Source organism: Pangasianodon hypophthalmus, chromosome 4, assembly GCF_027358585.1.
Source record: "Pangasianodon hypophthalmus isolate fPanHyp1 chromosome 4, fPanHyp1.pri, whole genome shotgun sequence".
In the NCBI taxonomy this organism is placed as follows: domain Eukaryota; kingdom Metazoa; phylum Chordata; class Actinopteri; order Siluriformes; family Pangasiidae; genus Pangasianodon; species Pangasianodon hypophthalmus.
Genome location: NC_069713.1, coordinates 28,586,936 through 28,611,053, shown reverse-complemented (window position 1 = coordinate 28,611,053; position 24,118 = coordinate 28,586,936). Strand labels below are relative to the sequence as shown.

The following is a 24,118-nucleotide window of genomic DNA, read 5'->3' as shown; positions in this document are numbered from 1 at the left end:
TGGAGATAGCCATGATTCCCTCTATCTTGTCTAAAGCCCCAATCCCAGCTGAAGAGAAGCATCCCCATAGTATGATGCTGCCATCACCGTGCTTCACCATGGATATGGTGATCTTTGGGTGATAAGGTGTCTTGTTTTTGCGCCAAAAATAACTTTTAGAATTATGTACAAAAATGTCTACCTTGGTCTCATCAGACTATGACACATTTAGTCACATGGTTTGAGGTGATTTAGGTGATTTTCTGTGATTTTCAAACGGTGTCTTTCTTGCTTCCCTAACCCATAGCCCAGACATTTGAAGAATACAAGGGATTGTATTACATGCAGGGAGTGACCAGTACTTTGCCAGATATTCCTGTAGCTGCTTTAATGCCAGCCTCCCTGATAAGTTTTCTTCTTGTCCTTTCGTCAGTTTTGGAGGGACGTCCTGTTCTTGCTATTGTCATTGTGGTCCTCCATTTTCTCCACTTGTTGATGATGGCCTTCACGGTGTTCCACGGTACATCCAATGTTTTAGAAATTCTTTTCTACCCCTTTCCAATACCTTTCCACAGTGAGATCCTTCACATGCTTTGTAAGCGCCTTCAGCGGTTGGATGAAACCATGAAGATATCAAGAAAATCCTACAGAAACAGCTGATCTTTATTTGGGGTTGAACAGGAACATCACTTCTTTGATGAGAGGTGTATGATAATTAGTTTTGAACATGAGTTTGAATGTGAATAATTCTGAGCACAGTCACATGTACCAAGGAGGAAAGAACAAAGACAATAAGGAAAGATTGAAGCCACTTTATAGCAAGCAAGAAAGAATGAAGGCAAGAAAAAATAAAATGAATGCAAAAAAGGAAGAATGGAAGCAAGAAAAGTTGAATAAGGGCAAGAAAGGTAAAATAAGGGCAAGAAAGAAAAGACAAAAAGTCAAGAAGGCAAGAAAGAACATACAAAGAAAAGAAAGAAAGAAAGAATCAAAGCAAGAAAGATAGAATAGGGGCAAGAAAGAATGAAAGAAGGCAAGAATGAAGGCGATGTAAGCGATGATAGAATAAATAAAAATCCTTGCCTAGGAAAATATAAGTGTAAAATAATATTTTTTTGTAGACAACCGTAGAATTTTTTTCTTGAAGTTTTTTTTTTTTTTTTTTTAACAGTTGCCCATTTTGGCCTACATCCAGCTCTATTTGCTCTCCCAGTCTTGCTGCTCCTGCTAGACCCACTCCCTAGTCTCTCTGCACCGGATTGACCTGCTCTCCTAGTCTCTCTGCACCGGCTAGACCCGCTCTCTCAGTCTCTCTGCACCAGCTTGACCCGCTCTCTCAGTCTCTCTGCACCGGCTAGACCCACTCTCCTAGTCTCTCTGCACCAGCTCGACCCGCTCTCTCAGTCTCTCTGCACCAGCTCGACCCGCTCTCTCAGTCTCTCTGCACCAGCTTGACCCGCTCTCCTAGTCTCTCTGCACCGGCTCGACCCGCTCTCTCAGTCTCTCTGCACCGTCTCGATCCGCTCTCTCAGTCTCTCTGCACCGGCTCGATCCGCTCTCTCAGTCTCTCTGCACCGGCTAGACCCACACTCCCAGTCTCTCTTCACCAGCTCAACCCGCTCTCCCAGTCTAGCTCGACCCACTCTCCCAGTCTCTCTGCACCAGCTCGACCCACTCTCCTAGTGTCTCTTCACCAGCTCGACCCGCTCTCTCAGTCTCTCTGCACTGGCTAGACCCACACTCCTAGTCTCTCTGCACCGGCTAGACCCACTCTCCTAGTCTCTCTTCACCAGCTCGATCCGCTCTCCCAGTCCAGCTCGACCCACTCTCCTAGTCTCTCTTCACCAGCTCGACCCGCTCTCTGTCTCTCTGCACCGGCTAGACCCACACTCCTAGTCTCTCTGCACCGGCTAGACCCACACTCCTAGTCTCTCTGCACCGGCTAGACCCACTCTCCCAGTCTCGCTCGACCCACTCTCCTAGTCTCTCTTCACCGGCTCGACCCACTCTCAGTCTCTCTGCACCAGCTCGACCCACACTCCTAGTCTCTCTGCACCGGCTAGACCCACTCTCCTAGTCTCTCTGCACCGGCTAGACCCACTCTCCTAGTCTCTCTGCACCAGCTCGACCTGCTCTCCCAGTCTCGCTCGACCCACTCTCCTAGTCTCTCTTCACCAGCTCGACCTGCTCTCAGTCTCTCTGCACCGGCTAGACCCACTCTCCTAGTCTCTCTGCACCGGCTAGACCCACTCTCCCAGTCTCTCTTCACCAGCTCGACCTGCTCTCCCAGTCTCGCTTGACCCACTCTCCCAGTCTCTCTGCACCAGCTCGACCCGCTCACCCAGTCTTGCTCGACCCGCTCTCTCCCACACTCCTGGTCACTCTGTACCGTCTCGACCCGCTCTCCCGGTCATGCTGCACTGGCTCGACCCGCTCTCCCAGTCTCGCTGCACCATTTCGACCCGCTCTCTCAGTCTCTCTGCAGCGACTCAACCCCCCAGTGATAAACACTTCACTCCAACTAATGAACAAATTCAACACAAATTGCTTTTGGCTTTCCTAATTAAGTCGATGAGAAACTATTAACCGAAAGATGTTCTCGCTCCCTTCGGACACGTACCAAATGACTCGATAACTGGCGTGTGCTAGAGGAAGTGTTCAGCATGGAGAATGTGCTGTTATTTTAGGGTACACTGGTGAGGGAGTAGAATAGGCAGCATCCCAAATGGCTTTATATTGGACATTTTTTCACTGCACAGGATATACTTATATTCTTTCTCCCTATTCACTATATCATAGAGTACTGAGTTAAATTGTACAATACTGAATTAACACATACAGTACTGAAATTATTCTTGCAGTCCTGAATTTACATTTTACACTACTACATTAACAACGACTGTACTGAAATACCTTGTACACTACTGAGTTAATGCCTACTGTACTGAAATGATTCTTCCAGTGCTAAATTAACTTTAAAAGTACTGAATTAACTCCAACCATACTGAATTAATTGGGCATATGTGCCATGTCATGCACTTCTATTGATATAAATTACAGTTTTTTTCAATTGCTAACAAGCATCAGTCAATCCTGGAGCCACTTTTTCAAAACTCTTCATATACACCAACATGAATCTTGGCCAAAGCATTAATCTCACCTCCAAAACTTGCTCAAACCACTTCATACATGTCTCAAAAAAAGCTCGTTCAACCACAACACTGGCAACATTTCTCACTCAGAAAGCATACACTGTCACTCATAACACATTTACATAAAAAACTCAAACAACAGGGAGCATTACATAAATGATAGACTTTTATCTTTTGAATGATGTTTGAATGATATTTCACATAAATCAGTATTTCATTACAGAATAAGAAAAACACCTTTTCACTTTATTGACTATAATAAATTATATGTAACAAGAATGAATCAGAAATGCTGTAATTTCTTTCAATATCCTTTATTTTTTCTATATATTTTCATATAGTAATTTACTTGTCAAAAATGGAAGGTTGACACGAAAAAAAAAAAATCCTGAAATTCCAGGGCTGCAATAATAATTACAAAAAAATTAAAAATCAACATGTATAATCACTCATTCTGTATGTACAGTACTGTGAAGGTTCTAGTCCTACATCCAACCTGTCTTCCTTGATCCATATTTCCAAACAAAATCATTACAAAGCCGTCCCCTTTTACTAAAAGATGGTAATGAGACTAAAAACAGGACACTTGGGAAGGCTTTCAGCTGAATTCAGCTGAAATTGCAATTAGCTGTTTTTGGATTGATTATTATTTCATTTTATTGTAAATATTCTGCTAAGATTTTCTATATATTTCAATGTGGTTACTGCGGAAATGCATGAAATTTGCCATCATTCTGTTTCGAGTGTGTTTTTAACAGTTTTGTAAGCAGTGTGTGAGCATTTGAAAAAAAAAAGTGCTGCAAATATATAGTGTTTTGCAGGTGCTGGAGTCTGAATGACGAAAGAGGAAGATGCGGTCACTGAATGCATTTTGTGTGTAATAAACCAGTGAAAAAATGATTCACAGTTTGGTTTACATAGACTTTTGTTTCGCTGACTGTGTGAAAAGTTTTGACGATGTGACTCCAGTTTTGACCAATGCATGTTACCAATCGAAAAAACTGTAAAATATAACTCTAAATAATGGACGTGTGGATCACAGTAGGCTTACGTGGAGTTGTGGGAAAGTGAGATCGTGTTTCATGGCCAAGTTTTATCTTTATTTTTGTTTAATGTCTCAGATGAGGATTGGGACACAGCACTTTTCTCACTGTATGGGTTTCACGCTTCAATACTGAGCTGCGTGTAATTTTATTTTTCCCTCAAGAAATTAGAAAACTGAGTCTCAACACTGGGGAGTCCTCTGTGGGTGTGTGGGTGTGTGTGTGTGTGTGTGAGAGAGAGAGAGAGAGAGAGAGAGAGGTGTGTGTGCTCATGTGTGTGAGTGAGAGAGAGAGAGAGAGAGAGAGAGAGAAGTGTGTGTATGTGTGTGTGTGCATGTGTGTGTGAGGGAGAGAGAGTGAGAGAGATGTGTGTATTTATGTGTGAGAGAGAGAGAGATGTCTGTGTGTGTGTGTGTGTGTGAGAGAGAGAGAGAGAGAGAGAGAGAGAGAGAGATGTGTGTGTGTGTGTGTGTGTGAGAGAGAGAGAGAGAGAGAGAGATGTGTTTGTATATGTCTGTCTGTGTGTGTGTGTGTGTGTGAGAGAGAGAGAGATATGTCTGTGTGTGTGTGTGAGAGAGAGAGAGAGAGAGAGAGAGAGATGTGTGTGTGTGTGTTAAAGAGGGAGGGCACAATAAATGTAGGCTATTGTTAGCACCCGACAGCATCTCAGAGCTTATTTGCAGTATAATTTGATGGTCTTTATTTTGTTCTGGGGATCATTTGGGCAGAAATTATCCACTTTTTACAGTGTGTGAGGAAAGCAGGGAAAAAAATAAGAGCGAGTCGTTTATTTTAGACTGAACTTGTTGGACATCAGGATGAACACGACAGCCGGGGCTGAAAACTACCAGAGAGGATGGACCAAAGATGAGAAGGTAAAAGTGAATCAGTTTCTATTTTCTTTACATTTTCAAATATTGAACCCACTAACCAAATACTTCCTAATGCCGGAAATTCACCAAATGTCAACATTCCATTTAATTCTGAAGCGTTAAAGGGATTCGGCCATAAAAATTGTGGACTTTAATTCATATTGTCAACATCTATCTCCTAATATAATCATCATAAAACATCTGAGTGATGCTTGCTAAGGAGTCAATTAATAGAGAGTCGATTCTTTGATTCCAGGCTTTAGAAATCAAGCGTCGATTCCATCCTGTGAAGCTGATTCGCGTACAGAGGATGTAAAGTGAGAAAGTACGAGACGTATTATTTATTTATTTAATTAATTAATTAATAATGCATTGTTTTGGCTTAGATTAGAGAATCCAGAAAGTGATCGTTTGAACCCAACTCCTGGAATCAACTCCTTTGATTGCAAAAACCTAATTTATCAATGTTGTAGGTACAAACGAGCTGAAAATTACAGGTAACAGCTGAACAGTTGTAATAAATAATCCCGTATACACACGGATCTCAGGAAATATTAGGAATTAACAATGTTTGGAGAAGAATTTGCCATTGGAATGAATGAATGGATTAATATTTGGCACCCACTGGTCTATATAAATAAGGAAAGAGTCCATTATTCCTCTCACCAAGAACACAGGGCATTCTTTCTATTTCACTCCCTCAGCCTGAATCATCCATAACTCTTCATACACACTGACTCCGGCTTAAACGTGTATATATATAGTGCTGCTTGTGCCTCCAGAGACACGCTGTGATAAATTACAGCAGCTGCACTGAGATTAGCATGTATGAGTCTCTGAGGAGGCTTTCACATGCACAGAGTTTAGTCTGTTTAAACAGAACCGTGGTGAGGTCTCCCCCTGGCTGTAGTTCTTTAGGCAGGAGAGAACACTCGGGTGTGGACTAAAATAACCAACCTGAGAACATCTGAGCCAGAACTCTTTCCAGAGGAAAGTCGCTAATGCGAATGAAATAGAAAATAATAGCATAAAACATATTTCTTATAGAAAGAAATTGTCTTTGGTCACGGCACCACAAACAAACTATTTATATACTTACAGAATTCTAGCAGTTCTATCAAGAACACAGATTAATTGATATGGTTACATTTGGAATATCTCGCTTTTAATACTGTAAATATCACCAGGAAGAGAGTTTACGTTGAAGAGTGGAGATGGACAAACAATGGTGATCAGTGATTGATCATTCAGAACAATGGTGATCAGTGATTGATCATTCAGAACAATGGTGATCAGTGATTGGTCGGTGTGAACAATGGTGTTCAGTCATTCGTTAGTGAGGACAATGATGATCGGTGATTGGTTGTTGAGAAGAATGATGATCGGTGATTAGTTATGGAGAACAATGGTGATCAGTGATTGATCATTCAGAACATTAGTCATTAGTTAGTGAGGACAATGATGATCGGTGATTGGTTGTTGAGAAGAATGATGATCGGTGATTAGTTATGGAGAACAATGGTGATCAGTGATTGGCTACTGAGGACAATGGTGATCAGTAATTGATCGTTCAGAACAATGGTGTTCAGTGATTAGTTATTGAGAACAATGATGATCGGTGATTGGTTGTTGAGAACAATGGTGTTATTAATGGTTACTGAGAACAATGGTGTGATTAATGATTATTTGACACAAAGTTTTTTTGTACCAATCCATTTTTGACACACTTTACTTGTGACATGTTTTGTATTATAAGGACAGAACATATTTTGTGGTGTTTATGGTGTTCCATATGGAACTACAGGGAGCATGCAAGCTTCTGAACTTGTTAATGTGGTTTCAGCTTCTCATAAAGTCTCCACAAACTTTCCAAAAACTCTCAAACTCTCCACAAACTCTCCATAAACTCTCCACAAACTCTCCAAAAACTCTCCCAAATTCTCCAAAAACTCTCCCAAACTCTCCCAAACTCTCCACAAACTCTCACAATCTCGCCAAAAACTCTCATAAACTCTCCAAAAACTCTCCACAAACTCTCCAAAAACTCTCCCAAACTCTCCACAAACTCTCCCAAAATCTCCAAAAACTCACAATCTCTCCAAAAACTCTCACAAACTCTCCACAAACTCTCCAAAAACTCTCACAAACTTTCCAAAACTCTCAAACTCTCCAAAATCTCTCCAAAAACTCTCAAACTCTCCACAAACTCTCACAAACTCCCACAAACTCTCCGGAAACTCGCAAAGCTCTCATAAACTCTCCAAAAACTCTCACACACTCTCACAAACTCTCACAAACTCTCTAAAAACCCTCAAACTCTCCAAAAACTCTCACACACTCTCCAAAATGAAAAATATTGTTTTTTTATTTTCCTGTACAAAATTCCCGCAGTTTGTAACTCGCATTGCTAAGTCTTGTTTACTCTCGAGTCTTCATTACTAAACCTGTTCTGTTCGTAGTTTAATTCTGATTCATTTAAACCCAAATCATGGGGAAAAATTGTGAGTTTGCTTCCAATTGTCAGTTTCCAACTTTGACTGAACATTTGCATATTTTACAAAATGTTCACAAAAACAAACCAATGAATTGTTGATACACATACTTTATTTTCATACTTTCATCCTGACCATCAGCTAGACTACTTCCATGCGCTCATGTTCATTTAGTCATCATTAATATCGGAGTGTGTTTGTGAATATAAAACTTGTTATAACAGAAATAATACCGAAAAATAAAACCTAAGGAAAGTGAAAGTAAAATACAAAAATAACACTACTAATGTCTATATTTCTGTTTCTTCTTCTTCTTCTTTCCTTTAATTCAGCTTGAAAGGATGAGAGAGGAGAATAAATAGAGGAATCACGCCCTCTGCTGGGCCACAGGGCAACTACACCCAGAGTAACACAGTAACATGAAATGAATTGAAATAATAAAATGAAATGAGTAAAATAACTGGGTTTTTAACTGTCAGAGCCTGAACTCTGTGGATCTGATGATGGGTCTCTGTTGATGATGGGTATGAGGATCTTTTAGAGGATCTGCACTCTTTGCGGTTCTAGATTTCTTATACAGAGTTCTTCAGTTTGTTCCTCTCGGGAACCGGAAAGGTTCTGTGTAGAACTCTAACACATAACAGTTATAATTTATAAGATGCAGACAAGAGTGAGGTGTTGTATATGAAGTCTCAGTAAATACTCATATACCTCTTTTTACCAAATACTACATATCTCTCTGACTTTCTATCTATCTGTCTGTCTTTCTATCATTGTCTGTCTGTCTTTCTATCATTGTCTGTCTGTCTTTCTATCTGTCCTTCTATCTCTGTCTGTCTGTCTGTCTGTCTGTCTGTCCATCTATCTCTGTCTGACTGTCTGACTGTCTATCTCTCTGTCTGTCTTTCTATCATTGTCTGTCTTTCTATCTGTCCTTCTATCTCTGTCTGACTGTCTGTCTGTCTGTCTCTCCTTCTGTCTTTCTATCATTGTCTGTCTGTCTTTCTATGTGTCCTTCTATCTCTGTCTGTCTGTCTGTCTGTCTGTCTGTCTGTCCATCTATCTCTGTCTGACTGTCTGACTGTCTATCTCTCTGTCTGTCTTTCTATCATTGTCTGTCTTTCTATCTGTCCTTCTATCTCTGTCTGACTGTCTGTCTGTCTGTCTCTCCTTCTGTCTTTCTATCATTGTCTGTCTGTCTTTCTATCTGTCCTTCTATCTCTGTCTGTCTGTCTGTCCATCTATCTCTGTCTGACTGTCTGACTGTCTATCTCTCTCTCTGTCTTTCTATCATTGTCTGTCTGTCTTTCTACCTGCGTTTCTATCTCTGTCTGTCTATCTGTCTATCTGTCTGTCTGTCTGTCTGTCTGTCTGTCAATGTCTGTCTGTCCTTCTATCTCTGTCTGACTGTCTGTCTCTCTGTCTTTCTTTCTATCATTGTCTGTCTGTCTATCTTTCTATCTCGGTCTGCCTGTCTGTCTTTCTATCTCTGTCTGTCTTTCTAACTGCCTGTCTGACTGTCTGTTTCTCTATCATTGTCTGTCTGTCTGTCTTTCTATCTCTATCTGTCTTTCTGTCTGTCTGTCTCTCTGTCTGTCTTTCTATCATTGCCTGTCTGTCTGTCTGTCTATCTTTCTATCTCTGTCTGTCTTTCTATCTGCCGGTCTGACTGTCTGTCTCTCTGTCTGTCTTTCTATCATTGTCTGTCTGTCTGTCTTTCTATCTCTATCTGTCTGTCTGTCTTTCTATCATTGCCTGTCTGTCTGTCTATCTGTCCTTCTATCTCTGTCTGTCTTTCTATCTGCCGGTCTGACTCTCTGTCTCTCTATCGCTATCTGTCTTTCTGTCTGTCTGTCTTTCCATCATTGCCTGTCTGTCTTGTCTCTCTTCCTATTTGACTCCCTTATTTCTATCTATCTATCTATCTATCTATCTATCTATCTATCTATCTATCTATCTGTCTTTCCATCTCTGTCTTTCTATCTCTGTCTACTTTTCTATCATTGTTTGTCTGTCTCTCTGTCTGTTGTTCTCTTCGTCCATCTGTCTTTCTTTTTAATCTGTTTGCCTGTCTGTCTCTGTGTCTCTCCATCTATCTGTCTGTCTATTTGTCTGTCTTTCTATCTCTTTTTTTCTGTCTGTCTGTCTGTAAACTGTAATAAAAGATGGCAAAATCTGAAAGTGTAATGTAGGCACACGCACCTACCTCAGTGTTTGTGAGCGTGTGCATGTGTGAGTGTGTGCACGTGTGTGCGATTGTGTGCGTGTGTGTGTGCGTGTGTGTGTGTGTGTGTGTGTGTGTGAAGGTTCAGATATTTGAATGCAGTGAACGTGTTTGATTTAAGAAATAGGTTTTTCCTGATTGAGTGATTTGCAAAGAGCTGAGACTCACTGATGCAGCCACGGCACTGACACTTGAATCCTTTTCCTGTGTGTGTGTGTGTGTGAAGATGGCCTCAGATGACTCACTGTGTGCCAGTGTGTGTGTGTGTGTGTGTGTGTGTGTGTGTGTGTGTAGATCAATAAGAGTCTTCAGTCACATTAACAGTACATGAATAAGAGCTCAGACCGAAGTGAACTTTACAGAACCATCAGAATCTGTGTGTCATTTCTTTCATCTGTACAGATCCAGATGTTACGACAGCATTTTAGGGCCACCATAAACCATAAAAATATGTTTCAACCATAAAAATATGACATTTTTGAGAATAAAGTTGTTTTTGGAAAAAATCACAAGAGTTGGAGAATAAAGATATAACACTATGACAGAAAGGTTCATATCAGAACAACGAAAATAAAGAAATAATTTACAAATATTTAATATTCTGCTGCATCAGCATCACATTATTATTAGTGTTAGAACTTTGAAATGACTGAGCAGGAAATTTAATTTTATAGAAGAAGGAACCCCACAAACTTGTAATAATATTTGAGCATAAAATCCTAATTTCTCAGAGGAAAAAAGTCGCAATAACTTGAGAATAAAGTCGTAATATTCTGAGAAAAAAGTCACAATACTGCGAGAAAAAAGTTGCACGATTTCAAGAATATTTAGAGGAGTCATAATATCTCGAGAATAAAATCATAATATTTTGAGAATAATGTATCATTACAAGGAAAAAGTTGTAATATTTCAAGAATAAATCCATAAAATTTGGAGAATAAAGCTATTTTTTTATTGTGATCTTGTACAGTGTGATGAGTAATAATCTTAAAAAAAAAAGTAAAACGTATTTATAGAGAACAGAAACCACATTACAAATCTGTTAGCTACTTTAGCTACATGTTAGCTGCACTAGCTTTGTAGCTCTTTTTGCAGACAAAACTAAAAAAAAAACAAACTTCACACACACAAAACAAACTTCGCTTTTGTCCGAACTTCTTTAAAATGAACTCTTTTGTGATGACACTTAAAAAAACGAAGTAAAAACGCTGACTAGACAGATTATAGCTCTTTACCAAACGATCCCGATGAAGCGTTTGACATTTGCCGCGAGCTCAGCGTCACGCTAATAGTACAAATGTCATAGGAAATGAAAAAAGGTGGATTTTTTTTTACCCCGTACCCATATTTGCGTCTGTAAAATAATATATTTGCTTTAATTTAGCTTGGAGCTCATTTGCGATTCCCTCTGAGCCCCATCGAATCCTCTCAGCCTCATGGCCATCTTTAATCATAACCTTTAAAGTTCCTGCCCCATGGTAGTGTTTTTTTTTTTTTTTACTTAAATGCACTTCGTGGCTGTTTGCAGGGATCCAGGAGGTTATTATAGCTCATTTATTTTAGCTCATATTAATCCCGAGGCGCGATTTACAGCGGACAGAAAGGTTAGCCGTCATCATTTACACTCATTCTGGAACAATTTCTGCCAGGATTTATAGCACTGTGAGTGTAAAACCTCTGCAGATTTCCTTCCAACTTCCTGTTTGTTTATTGCCTGTTGTATATTATATTGTATTATATATATATAAAGACATGGCAAGTAAGAAATAAACCACTGTATGTTGGGCTGTTACAGGAAAATAATCAACGAGAGGTTGGCGTGGTGAAGCGGAGTCACTGGTACCACGCCGAAGTTGATTATTTTCCCATAAAAGCACGTCCTGAAGTGTTTTATTCCTCTTACACCGCTGCAGTTTTTCAACAATGACAATGTTTTATTAATTAAAGAACGATAATTCATACTTTTTATCCATTTATAGTTACATTTAATGTAACCATACAGTCATTACCTTGTTTCTTCTCTCTTAAAGTTAATAAGACAGAAAAAAAAAAAAAAAAAAACAACTCCTTTGTGCTGAACACATCGGAAAACTTACAAAAGTTACAGCTTTACCTCTGACACTGGAGACTCCTTCTGTAAATGTTAAATAAACATCTCCTTACATATCAATTACACACTCTTTTTAATCAGTTTATGTGGAGCGTCCGCTGTACACGTCCCTGTGAATGAGCTGTTACTATAGAAACGATAACGTATCAGAACCAGCGTATTAATATAAACCTGCACTACAGTCAGAGCTGAATGTTCTAGAAAATTAATCAACAACCTTCTGAACAAATCCAGAAAACAGTCATTCTGGATGCCCAAGATGGCCGCCTGTGTCCTAAACCACATCTGTGTGACATCCCTGAAGAACCGCTTAGCTACGTTAGCATCATTTCATCATTGTCCCTTTAAACTATGTATGAATTTTATAATATCACTTCTCAGATTCCATCTTTTTATTTTTCCGCCTTGTGGCTTTTTAGTAGAAGCCGGAAATCTACACTCGTATCCTGCGCCGGTGTCAGCGTGACGATAAATACACGCTGTTAATCAAACTGACAAACGGACGCCGAAAAGTGGCATATTCCATTTTATTTAACGTGAAAACATCCGTCTAATTACCACCAAACCTGCTGAGATGGAAATCACAAGCAGCAGGGAAGAATGGGCTTTATGTAAATGACTCAGTGATTCAGTGATTCAGTGATTCGGTGAATCGTAAATGATTCACTGAGGACTGTGAACCTTTTGTGTGTACACAGGTTGTGTAGATTCACTCCTGAAGCCAATCCCATAGTTTATGCAGAACTGTACGGTGTTTAAGTTGAACAGAAACGCTGTCCTGATGTATGCCGAGTCCCGTACCGCCTCTTCCTCCGGCTGTCTTCCCGAGCGAGTCGTTTCACACTCCTCCTAAAACACTGCCATAAATCTCCTTCTGAATTTCATCACCTCGCTCTCAGGAGAGCGAGCGAGCATGCTATCCATTCCAGTACACACACACACACACACACACACACACACACACACACAGGAGAGGAGGGGGAACCTTGTCAGGACGCGTTCTTTCCAACTTTCCACCCAGTCGGCCATGCAGGACTCGGTGAAGATGGACGCAGGTAGCCTTCAGAGAGGCCTGTGGGGAAACAAGGCTGCGTGAAGTTTCATCAGAACAAACCATCAGCCGTGACATTATACCAAAATTTGTCTTACTTTTTGTAGTGTGTGTGTGTGTGTGTGTGCCAGTGTGTGTGTGTGTGTGAGCTCAATATTTCTGCACAATACTAGTACATGTATCTGGAAGGCATGATCATAAAACCAGTTTCAGTTTCTCAGGGTTTTTCAAATCCATTTTCATACCTGTAACAGGAAGCACTTCACAAATTAATTCCTTTAACTGACGTAGCGTTTGATTACATTTACATGCACATCGGTGTTCAGATATTAATCAGAATTTGCCAGTATTCTAATTAGTATTAAGTCGCAATGTAAACATTGCAATCCGATTGCCCGATTCAGATAAATACAATATTCAGATTCCCCAAATTCCGATTCCTGCCACTGGAATACTTCTGTTTTAATTGGAAATTTGTTGCATGTAAACACCTCAATCAGAAAATCCACTCAAAGTAGATACATGCGCATGCTCGGTCTGCAAGGAATTGTGGGAGCTAACAGATGCTTACCCGTCCTTTTCCTTTTCGAGGCGGTGTTATTATAAGTGTTAGAGTCCTAATTAAATTAATGTGAATAGTAGTAATAAAACTAATAACTGAGCATTCTCTATAACCGACGGCAGCATCTTGAATCTCACGGGAAATAACAGCGGGAAAGGAAAAGCACGTGTGTATATCGACATACTTACATCAACCGTGTTTACAGGAATATTCTGATGCCTGGACACATATAAACATCGTATTCGGAATATGGCTGCAACCCGAATATAGACCTGAAATACAGACCTGGAATCTGATGTGCATGTAAACGTTAGTATTTAGTGCGTACATTAACGTTAACATTAATGAATTGATCCCACTTCATGCCAGGATTTCTTTACCATTGTTCTGCGTTGTGGTCAGGAATAATAAAAAGTTTGTAACTAGATCATTATAAACACACACACACACACACACTATAGGGTTTTGTTCAGCTTTAACAAAGCTCCTGAGCTGCAGAAAATGTTTTTGAAAAATGTCAAATTTTTCAAAAAAAATATCCGAAAAGATATCAGATTATTTTCAATCAAAATATTTTTAATACATTTAAGCTTCCTGGTAACAAATATGTGTAATATCGTGAATAGATGTGTGTTAATGTATGGATATGTCTACGTGTGTGTGTGTGAGTGTGTGTGTGTGTGTAAGCTCTTGCACACTTCATCTACTAGACTTTATAGAGGGAGCGAGCCTCACACTGAGCCTAATAAAAACACAATGATATAAGAGACTTTGAGGAGAAAGTAAAAGTTCTGTGTGTGTGTGTGTGTGTGTGAGAGAGAGAGAGAGAGAGAGAGACAGAGAGAGAGAGAGAACACAAAAAGTGCTCTACTGCTTCCTGTAGATCAGGATTTGGCCACGTTTATCCGTCAGACATAAATCAGGGTTTGTGAATATTCTGCTTTTATGAATTGTTTTGTTTGTTTGCTTTCGTAAATGTGGAAGAAGCAATAAAAGTAGAAAAAAAAGAACAAGGAATAAACAAACATACAAACAAACAATTAATGTCCAAATATTTCAAAAAAGTAATGAAGTTGAAGAATTTAGTTCACTTAAAAAAATGTAATAAAACACCCACTTGCAAAAAAAAAAAATCCTTAAAATTTGAAGGCAACAAACAAACAAACAAACAAACAAATAAATAAATAAATGTTGCAAAAAAAGTTCGGAATGTTGAAGCTTTTAGTTCTGAAAAAACATAATAAAACACACGTCTGTGAAAAATTTTGAAGGTGTTCTATCAAGTAGATAGACAGACAGATAGATAGATAGATAGACAGACAGATAGATAGATAGATAGATAGATGGGTAATGTCCAAATATTGAAAAATATACAAATTGAAGATTTTAGTTCATTTAGAAGATGTAGCAAAGCAGCTACCTGCAAATAGTTCCTTTAAAAAGACAAACAAACAAACAGTAATGTCCAAATATTGAAAAAAAAGACTTCGTTTCACTTAAAAATAAAGTAAAATTTAAAAAAGTGTAATAAAGCACCTACGTGTGAAGAAAAATCCTTAAATTTGAAGGTGATCTGTCAAATAAATAAACAAACAAATAATAAATAAATAAATAAATAAATAAGAAGTTGTTAAAGATGAAGGTTTTAGTTCACATTATAAAAATGTAATAAAACACCCACAATTCTTTGAAATTTGAAAACATTTATTCAAACAAACAAATAAATAAATAAATAAATATCCATATTCGATTATCATACTAAAAATATTAAGTTCTATGTTATAAAAACCTCCCTGCAAAAATTTTGAAGGTGTTCAATCAAATAAATTAATTTCAGTTCAAGAAAAAAAAAGTCCAAATACTGAAAAATCTGGAAACTGTTTCTTCACTTAAACATTCAACTGTAATAAAACACTAACAAACAGCAAAAAAAAAAAATTGATTGTTCTCCTCAAATTATTATTATTATTATTGTTATTATTATTATTATTATTACTATTATTATTATTATTATTATGTTGTGCTCTTTTGATCAGTAGTTTTCTTTAAAAGTATTTTAGAAATACCTTATTTTTTAAAAAGTAAAATAAAAAATTTAAAAAAAGTAAAGTGAAATGTTAAAATAACAGTATTTATAGTTTATTAAAAGTGACATGATTAATATATATATATATATATATATATATATATATATATATATATATATATATTTTGTAATGCAGATCATCTGTAATATATCACTCCCTGAACTTCATCTCTGTTGTACAAATATAAAATATAGTTTTTTATAAAATCTACCGGGACGAGGTAAAGCGCTTGTTGTTATTTATTTTCTGTAAACAAACGTGTGTTTTCTCGGCCGCCTTCCTGTCGGCTTTATATTTACACCCAGCATAAAATATCAGCTGCACTTAATCATCGGCTAACTGCTAACCGCTAGAGATCGATTTGATCCATCATCACACCCCACGACTCGGGAGTGAAGATGGGGACGTGAATGTAAACACACACACACACACACACACACACACAGTATACAACCCCACTTTCTATTTCTCCACTGCCAAATCCATTTGCAGGCTCTGCGTGCTGTGTGTGTGTGTGTGTGTGTGTTTCAAAGTCTGCCCAGAATTTACAAGTGGTTCACCTCACGCTTCAGAGAGCGCGGGAGTGCAGAGAGAGAGAGAGAGAGAGACAGAGAGAGAGAGAGACGGAGAGAGCTGTGAGCTCCGGGTGTGGAGGAATCACATCACATCACAGAGACGGAGTGATAGTGGGATTCAAAGAAAAAAAAAATAGGGAGCAAGGGAACGAGAGCTGCTAGTGGACTTCCCCAATTACAATCCCACCCAATTCTCTCTCTTTCTCTCTCTCTCACACACACACACATACACACACACACACACACACACACACACACATACATCTCTCCAATTGAGAACCGGAGGAACCAGACGCCATACGTGATGTCGGTTCTCGTCGCCACTCAGATGAGGATAGACACCAGCACTTCCTCTACAAAGGTAAGGGCCCTAGCTGATTTGAGGATTTGAGACACAGCCGCTTTAAACTGTCTTTATACATATCAGCTGCTCTGAGTGCACACCGGACATGTCTCATTTCACTTACTAGTTCTGAGTGTGTGTGTGGGTGTGGGTGTGGGTGGGGTGTCGTGGGTGTGTGTTTGTGTGTGTGTGTATATGTGTGCGTCTGTGTGTGTAGGAGTGGTGCGTCTCAGAATACATTGATGAATTTTATAGATTACACACTATAACATGTGTAACACAGTTTACTAACTATTACACATAAACTGCAGTGTGTGTGTGTGTGTGTGTGTGTGTGTATGTATAAAGTGTAGAGTTTGTGTCCAAAGAGTAAAGTGTGTGTAGAGTGTGTGTATAAATAAAGTGTGCTGTGAGTGTTCGTGTGTGTGTGTGTGTGTGTAAGTAAAGTATGTCTGTGTGTGTAGAGTGTGTGTATGTAAGTAAAGTGTGTTGTGTGTAGAGAGTGTGTTGTGGTGTGTGTAAGTAAAGTGTGCTCTGTGTGTGTGTGTGTGTGTGTGTGTGTGTGTGTGTGTGAAGAGTGTGTGTGAAGAGTGTGTGTGTGTGTGTGTGTGTGTGTGTGTGTGTGTGTAAAGTATACTTTATATTTCATTTCTGGTGAATGTGTAAAGTACTTCCTATTCACATATTTATTCTCTCAATCTATCCATCCATCTGACCAGCTGTCTATCCCTTCATCTTTCCATCCATCCATCTGATACCTGTCTTCCTGACTGTGTATAAATCTCTTTGCTCATCACTCCATCCATTCACCCACTGGTTCATCCATCACTTGTCCAGCTGTCTATCCATCCACCTATCTGTCTATCTGTCTCTGACAGTGTATAAATCCATCCACCCATCCATCTGTCTGGCTGTTTATGCATCAATCCATCCATCCATCCATCTCTGTCCTATTGTATAAATCCATCTACCCATCCACCCATCCATCTGTCCGGCTGTTTATGCATCCATCCATCCATCCATCTCTGTCTGATTGTATAAATCCACCTACCCATACACCCATCCATCTGTCCAGCTGTTTATGCATCCATCCATCCATCCATCCATCCATCTCTGTCTGATTGTATAAATCCATCTACCCATCCACCTTTCCATCTGACCAGCTGTCTTTCCATCCATCCATCCATGCATCCATCTAATTGTGTATACATCCATCCTGACAAGGTGTCTACCCATCCATCATTATTGGACTGTGTATACATACATCTATCCCTCCAATCCAACTAACTGTCTCTATGTATCTATCTGTCTGTCTATCTGTCTATCTGTCTATCTATCTGTCTGTCTCAGTGTACACTTTTAGAAATATGATGTGTATGGTTGTAAATGGTTCTCTCTGTCTGAGGAACACTGGGAGGTTCTGTGTGGATTGCAGGACCTCTTTGGAAAGAACCCCTGAGGAACCTTTATTATTACAGCAGTGTGTCTGTGTCTATAGAACCTTATCATCACACATACACATTCTCTCTCTCTCACACACACACACACACACACACACACACACACACACACACACACACACACACACACACACACACATATATATATATATATATACATACATACATACATTGGGGCAGTCGTAGAGAGTCGGACTTGCAACCCGAAGGTGAAGTTCTGAAGGTTGTGGGTTCGAGTCTCAGGTCCGGGAGGGATTGTAGGTGGGGGGAGTGAATGACCAGCGCTCTCTCCCACCCTCAATACCACGACTGAGGTGAGACCCTTGAGCAAGGCACCGAACCCCCAACTGCTCCGGGTGTGTGTGTTCACTACTGTGTGTGTGTGTGCACTTGGATGGGTTAAATGCAGAGCACAAATTCCTAGTATGGGTCACTACACTTGGCCACAAGTCACTTCACTTCACACACACACAGCCTCTCCCAGCATCAGAGGTTTAATAATTAAACAATAATATAATAATTTACTCACTTAATCTTTACTAATCCAGAAAGAGTTTAAATCTGAGACAAACCCTGTGTGTGTGTGCGTGTGCGTGTGTGTGTGTGTGTGTGTGTGATGTTAGTAGTGGACATTTCATATTAGAGAAGGTTTTTGAGAGTTCAGAGAAAAGAGTGAACAGTATTAGTGTGTGTGATGTATAATGAAATAAAAGCGGTTCAGTGTAGTGGACCCGAGTGTGTAATGAGCGCTTTGCATTTCTCTCTCTCTCTCTCTCTCTCTCTCTCATTTTCTCTCTCATGAATTCACTCGCACTGAAACACACAGAAACGGTCGAGGCGCTGCTGCTAAACAGAGTTATTAAAGTGTACATGTACAATGCAGAACATTATTCTTCTGCCTATAGAAAGTCAGCACTTTGTAATTGTAATGTACATTCTACACACACACACACACACACACACACACACACGCACACAATTCATCATATCTGGACCTTCATTTTTTATACTGCATAAAGACGAGGTGTGAGGTTACAGTAATAAAATAAATAAATAAATAAATAAATAAATAAATAAATAAATAAATAAATAAATAAATAAATAAATAAAATAAATAAATAAAAAGTTGCAACTTTATGAAAGGTGTTCAGTTCAATAAATACATACTGCAACAAAATCTATAAAAAGTGGGCATGTTGATTAAAAACAAAATTAAACGTCCAAATGTAGTATAAATGTCAATATAATGTTCAAGTAATGTTTAATTTTATATATGAACAAACAAATAAATAAACAACCTCACAATATGAGAAACGTAAAGCTGTAACATTGAAAAACAAACAAACAAACAAACAAACAAATAACTTTACAATAACAAAGACAAAGTTGTAACATTGAATAAATAAATAAATAAATAAATAAATAATAAAGATAAAGTTGTAACATTGAATAAATAAATAAATAAATAAATAAATAAATAACCCTACAACAACGAAGATAAAGCTGTAACATTGAATAATAAATAAATATACAAACAAACAAATAGCTTCAAAAAATTACAAAAACAAATTCAATAATAAATATTAATTTAAATGTTAATAAAATAGCCTATAATGTTCAATGATAGATAGATAGATAGATAGATAGATAGATAGATAGATAGACAGATCATTAGAAATATTACAAAAACAAAGCTTTAACGTTCAATAAGTATACAAATAAATAAATAAACAAATAAATAAATAACATTCAAATGCTACAAAGGCACATCTATAATAGTTGTTCAGTTCAATAAATAAATAAATAAATAAACAAAATATATAAATAAACACCTGAATATGACAAAAAAATAATAAAAGTTGAAGATGTTCAGTTCACTTTAAAAGTTTGATATTATGTTCATATATATACAAGTATATAAAAATTGCTATAAAAATTGCATCTAAGCGAAGAGAAAACGTAATAAAGTTGTTGTTTTTTTCATCTTCACATCTGTTCATTTCCTCAATTCCTGTCACGGCTGTCACATTTCTGAGACATCAGCAGGCGTGTGAGTTTTCTCCACATCATCCGTGTTTAAATAACGTTTCCTCCAGCTCTGTGTCTCCTCTACGTTTTCTCGAGATGTCATGTGACGTTGCCTCTTTCCAAAAAAACCCCCCTCACTGATTCAGGGAAAGGAAGTGCTTTTCTTATTTTCTTATTTTCACACTGTAATAACTCCCAAATATATAGCTATAAAGAAGCAGATAAGAAATAAGATGTAAGGTCAAGAGGTGAGGAATTCAATTCTGTTCTGGGAGGGAAGTCTGAGACTGACTGAGACGTAAACACGACTGTTCAATTGAAAATACAGCAGAGAAAGAGAGAGAGAGAGAGAGAGAGAGGAGAAGAGGCAGAGTGAGGAAGAGTGTGAACGTGCGAGAAACTGAAATCTAATTGAATCCTAAACGCAGCAGGAAGTCGGTGTAAAGAAAGCTAAAACACAACATTGTTTATTTTTCATTCCTGCGTGTGTTAGTGGTCTATTTTAGATTACTTTACACTCTGATTTTACAGGAAGGCAATAAAACAGAAGCAGATTTTCAGCATCCAGCAGCGTGATGCAACCGCTGTGCTCCAGCGACGGAAAGAATGTGATTTGTAAGCAGAACTTTCCCTGATTTAGAGCTCAAATTACACGTTCTCACTTCAGGTCTGATTTATTGAATCAGGTTAGGAAAAATTCAATTATGATTTAAAAACAACAACAACAAAAACGCCCAAATATCTCAAAAAAAAAAAAAAAAGGATTACACTGCATATATAGAAACCGGAAATTTAGAACAAAAAAATCTACTAAAATATGAGTAAAAAAAGTTTAAAAAAAAATTTGATGAACAGTTTAACTGAAAATGTTGAATTAAAATAAGTGTGGTTAAAAACTAGCTGGAAAAGTTAAAAATGTTTAAATTTAATAAAACACCTGAATATAAAAGTTGTTCAATTCAAATAATTTACTTCATGGTCAATAGATCAGTTGATCAGATTTGTTCAATTCAGTATCAAACATAAATATTCAAATTTCTCAAAAAAATTAAAAAATCCATAAACGTTTGAGAATTTGATTCACAAATGAAATATTGAATTGTTTTCTAAATATCAGTTCAATTCACTTCGTGGATGTTTTACATAATTTACTGTAATTAAAATGCAAAATAATAAAAATAATAATAATAAAAAAAAATCATAGTCGCCAAAAAAACGTTCCGTTTAAAGATGCCCAAAGTTCAACACACCACTTCTCAAAATCTCAGGGAATAAAGTGTACTTTCTAAAGTGTACTTTAAACATGCAGTAAAGCCTGGATTAAAAAACAATAAAAAATATTAGGCCACGCCCACCCAGACAGTTCTCTTATCTCATGCTGCTGCGCTGGGCGTGGCCTAATATTCTAATTAAGTGACTTCATTGACAGCTATCTTTCTGACTAAACACAATAATGCAGAACCAGAATTCAACCTTCACGTAACAAACACCTATTTACAGAGTTACACAGTAGCCATGCTCGCTACATTAGCTTTCACTCGCTAGGTTAGCTTTCACTTCATAGCTTGGCTTCCAATAGATTAGCTTTAACTCTCTCTCTCTCTAGGTTAGCTTTCCCTTCATAGCTTAGCTTCCAATAGATTAGCTTTAACTCTCTCTCTCTCTCTCTCTCTCTCTCACTCTCTCTCTCTCTCTCTCTCTCTAGGTTAGCTTTTACTTCATAGCTTAGCTTCCAATAGATTAGCTTTAACTCTCTCTCTCTCTCTCTCTCTCTCTCTCTCTCTCTCTAGGTTAGCTTTCTCTTCATAGCTTAGCTTCCAATAGATTAGCTTTAACTCTCTCTCTCTCTCTCTCTCTCTCTCTAGGTTAGCTTTCTCTTCATAGCTTAGCTTCCAATAGATTAGCTTTAACTCTCTCTCTCTCTCTCTCTCTCTCTCTCTCTAGGTTAGCTTTCTCTTCATAGCTTAGCTTCCAATAGATTAGCTTTAACTCTCTCTCTCTCTCTCTCTCTCTCACTCTCTCTCTCTCTCTAGGTTAGCTTTTACTTCATAGCTTAGCTTCCAATAGATTAGCTTTAACTCTCTCTCTCTCTCTCTCTCTCTCTCTCTCTCTCTCTCTAGGTTAGCTTTTACTTCATTGCTTTGCTTCCAATAGATTAGCTTTAACTCTCTCTCTCTCTCTCTAGGTTAGCTTTCTCTTCATAGCTTAGCTTCCAATAGATTAGCTTTAACTCTCTCTCTCTAGGTTAGCTTTCTCTTGCCAGGCAAGGATTATGGCTTTTTTTCTATATTTAGAAGTTTGTTTCAGCCTAAATAAAATGTCAATAATATTAAAAGTTAATATTTAGAATTTATGCTTTCTGTAAGCTTTAGTGAATTTTTAGGTATTTTGAATGTCTTATTTTTTGGTGTGCATTTTATTATTATTTAATATTTAGATTAGAAGAACATTTAAACATGAACACGCAAAATTTTGGTAAAAGTTTTGTGGGCGAAGTGAGTAGCATAACGCCTGTGATCACAGAGGGTGGAGCTTACACAGTACCCAGTATTAGCCCCTCCCACTTTACATAAAAAAGAGAGATAGTTCATGTTTAATGAAACACTAATTATGATTATTATTGTACTGCAGATTGTGGACAAACATCAACAACAAAAAAACACTTTAACTGTGTTATTTCCTGTTATTGTTATTTTCCTTGTGGCTTTATCGTATAGATATCGCTGAGGATAACGATATTCCTGGAATGTCAGACTCCATTCTGGAGAGAGTTTATCATCCCGCCTCATTACACACACTGGATTCAGCTGGTCAGCTCATTAAGCAGGGCCGAGTGTGTGTTTGAGGAGAGAAAACACACGTCTCTATATCACTGTGGAGTCCAAATTGTGTTAGTGTGTGCTGAAAGATGTTCCACATCATGATATTTTCATATCACAAAAATATGAAAAAAAAAAAAAAATCAAAACTGATCTTTTACCGTATCACAAAAATGATTCACAAACGAGCTTCTAATGTTTTGTAAAATATGTCATAGCTGCAGTGTGAAGCAAAAACATCAACACAATATTTATTTCCCCTTATATATATATATATATATATATATATATATATATATGTATATATATATATATATATATATATATATATATATATATATATATGTGTATATATATATATATATATATATATATATATATATATATAAAACCACCTTCTTTATATTTGTCTGTGAAATTTACAATAAGAAAATATAAAATAGTAACAATGAGCTGTATTCAAAGGCGCAATTTAATGCTACAATCCATTGTACTCGGAATTCCGTCTTCCAACATGGGAAAAGTGTAACGCAAAACTTGGAATCATTCAATTTAGAATTCCAAGTCGGGACCTCAGGCAACATCCACCTTGCCCGAGTTCTCTGACGTAAACATGCATCACATCACAACAATGTGGCAGCACATATTTCACAGATTTCCATTTGCATCATTTTCTACCTAATAAAAATTGATTTTCGATAAAAATTGTAAAAATGTATTTTAACAGCTTTATAAGTTTAGATTTGTAGTGTAATTCCATTGACTTCATCCCAATTTTACTAACACGATAAGACCTAAAGTTGACCTGCGTTACATGTGGTTTCTTTTTTTGTTAATTGCACAAAAATAGTTTATGAAGATATTCCTAATATGTTTGTCAAATTCGACCTATGACCTTGCTCTGGGAAGCCGTGTTTTTTCCGAGCCGAAGCATCAGAACATGTTTAGAAAAATCAAGAACACGGAAAAATCCAGAACACGGAAAATAATCCAGTATTTATGCAGGGAAAGTTACTCATATTCAGACTCGGGTTATGCACATACCCAAGTTAATTTTTCTGATCACTTGTTTCTAGTTCACGCCTCCGAGGTTGCCAGATTTTTCTTGAGTACATTTATCCAACGCGAGGTTTTTCAATATCATCTAGACCAACACAAAAAAGCAGTCAGGGATAGAAAATGCGGACTGAAGACGAAAATCACGTTTTATTTCTTTGCTGTCAAATGTGATATGATGGAACATAAAAGCAAGAGACAAGAGATTAAAAAATAAAATAAAAAATTAATACAATGATATATGAATGAGAAGGAGTCTCCAGTG

The 24,118-nt window shown here is 37.7% G+C and overlaps 1 protein-coding gene across 1 annotated transcript in view; it reads left to right on the top strand.

Annotated features, from left to right (window-relative positions):
* Nucleotides 1-4,841: 4,841 nt before the first annotated feature.
* The window catches only part of dpp6b (dipeptidyl-peptidase 6b), a 141,564-nt gene continuing 122,287 nt past the window's right edge, over nt 4,842-24,118 (top strand). The window contains exon 1 of the mRNA XM_026936536.3: nt 4,842-5,049. Within this exon, the coding sequence (XP_026792337.3) occupies nt 4,993-5,049 (57 nt within the window). The 5' untranslated portion in view covers nt 4,842-4,992. The remainder of the gene's footprint in view (nt 5,050-24,118) is intronic.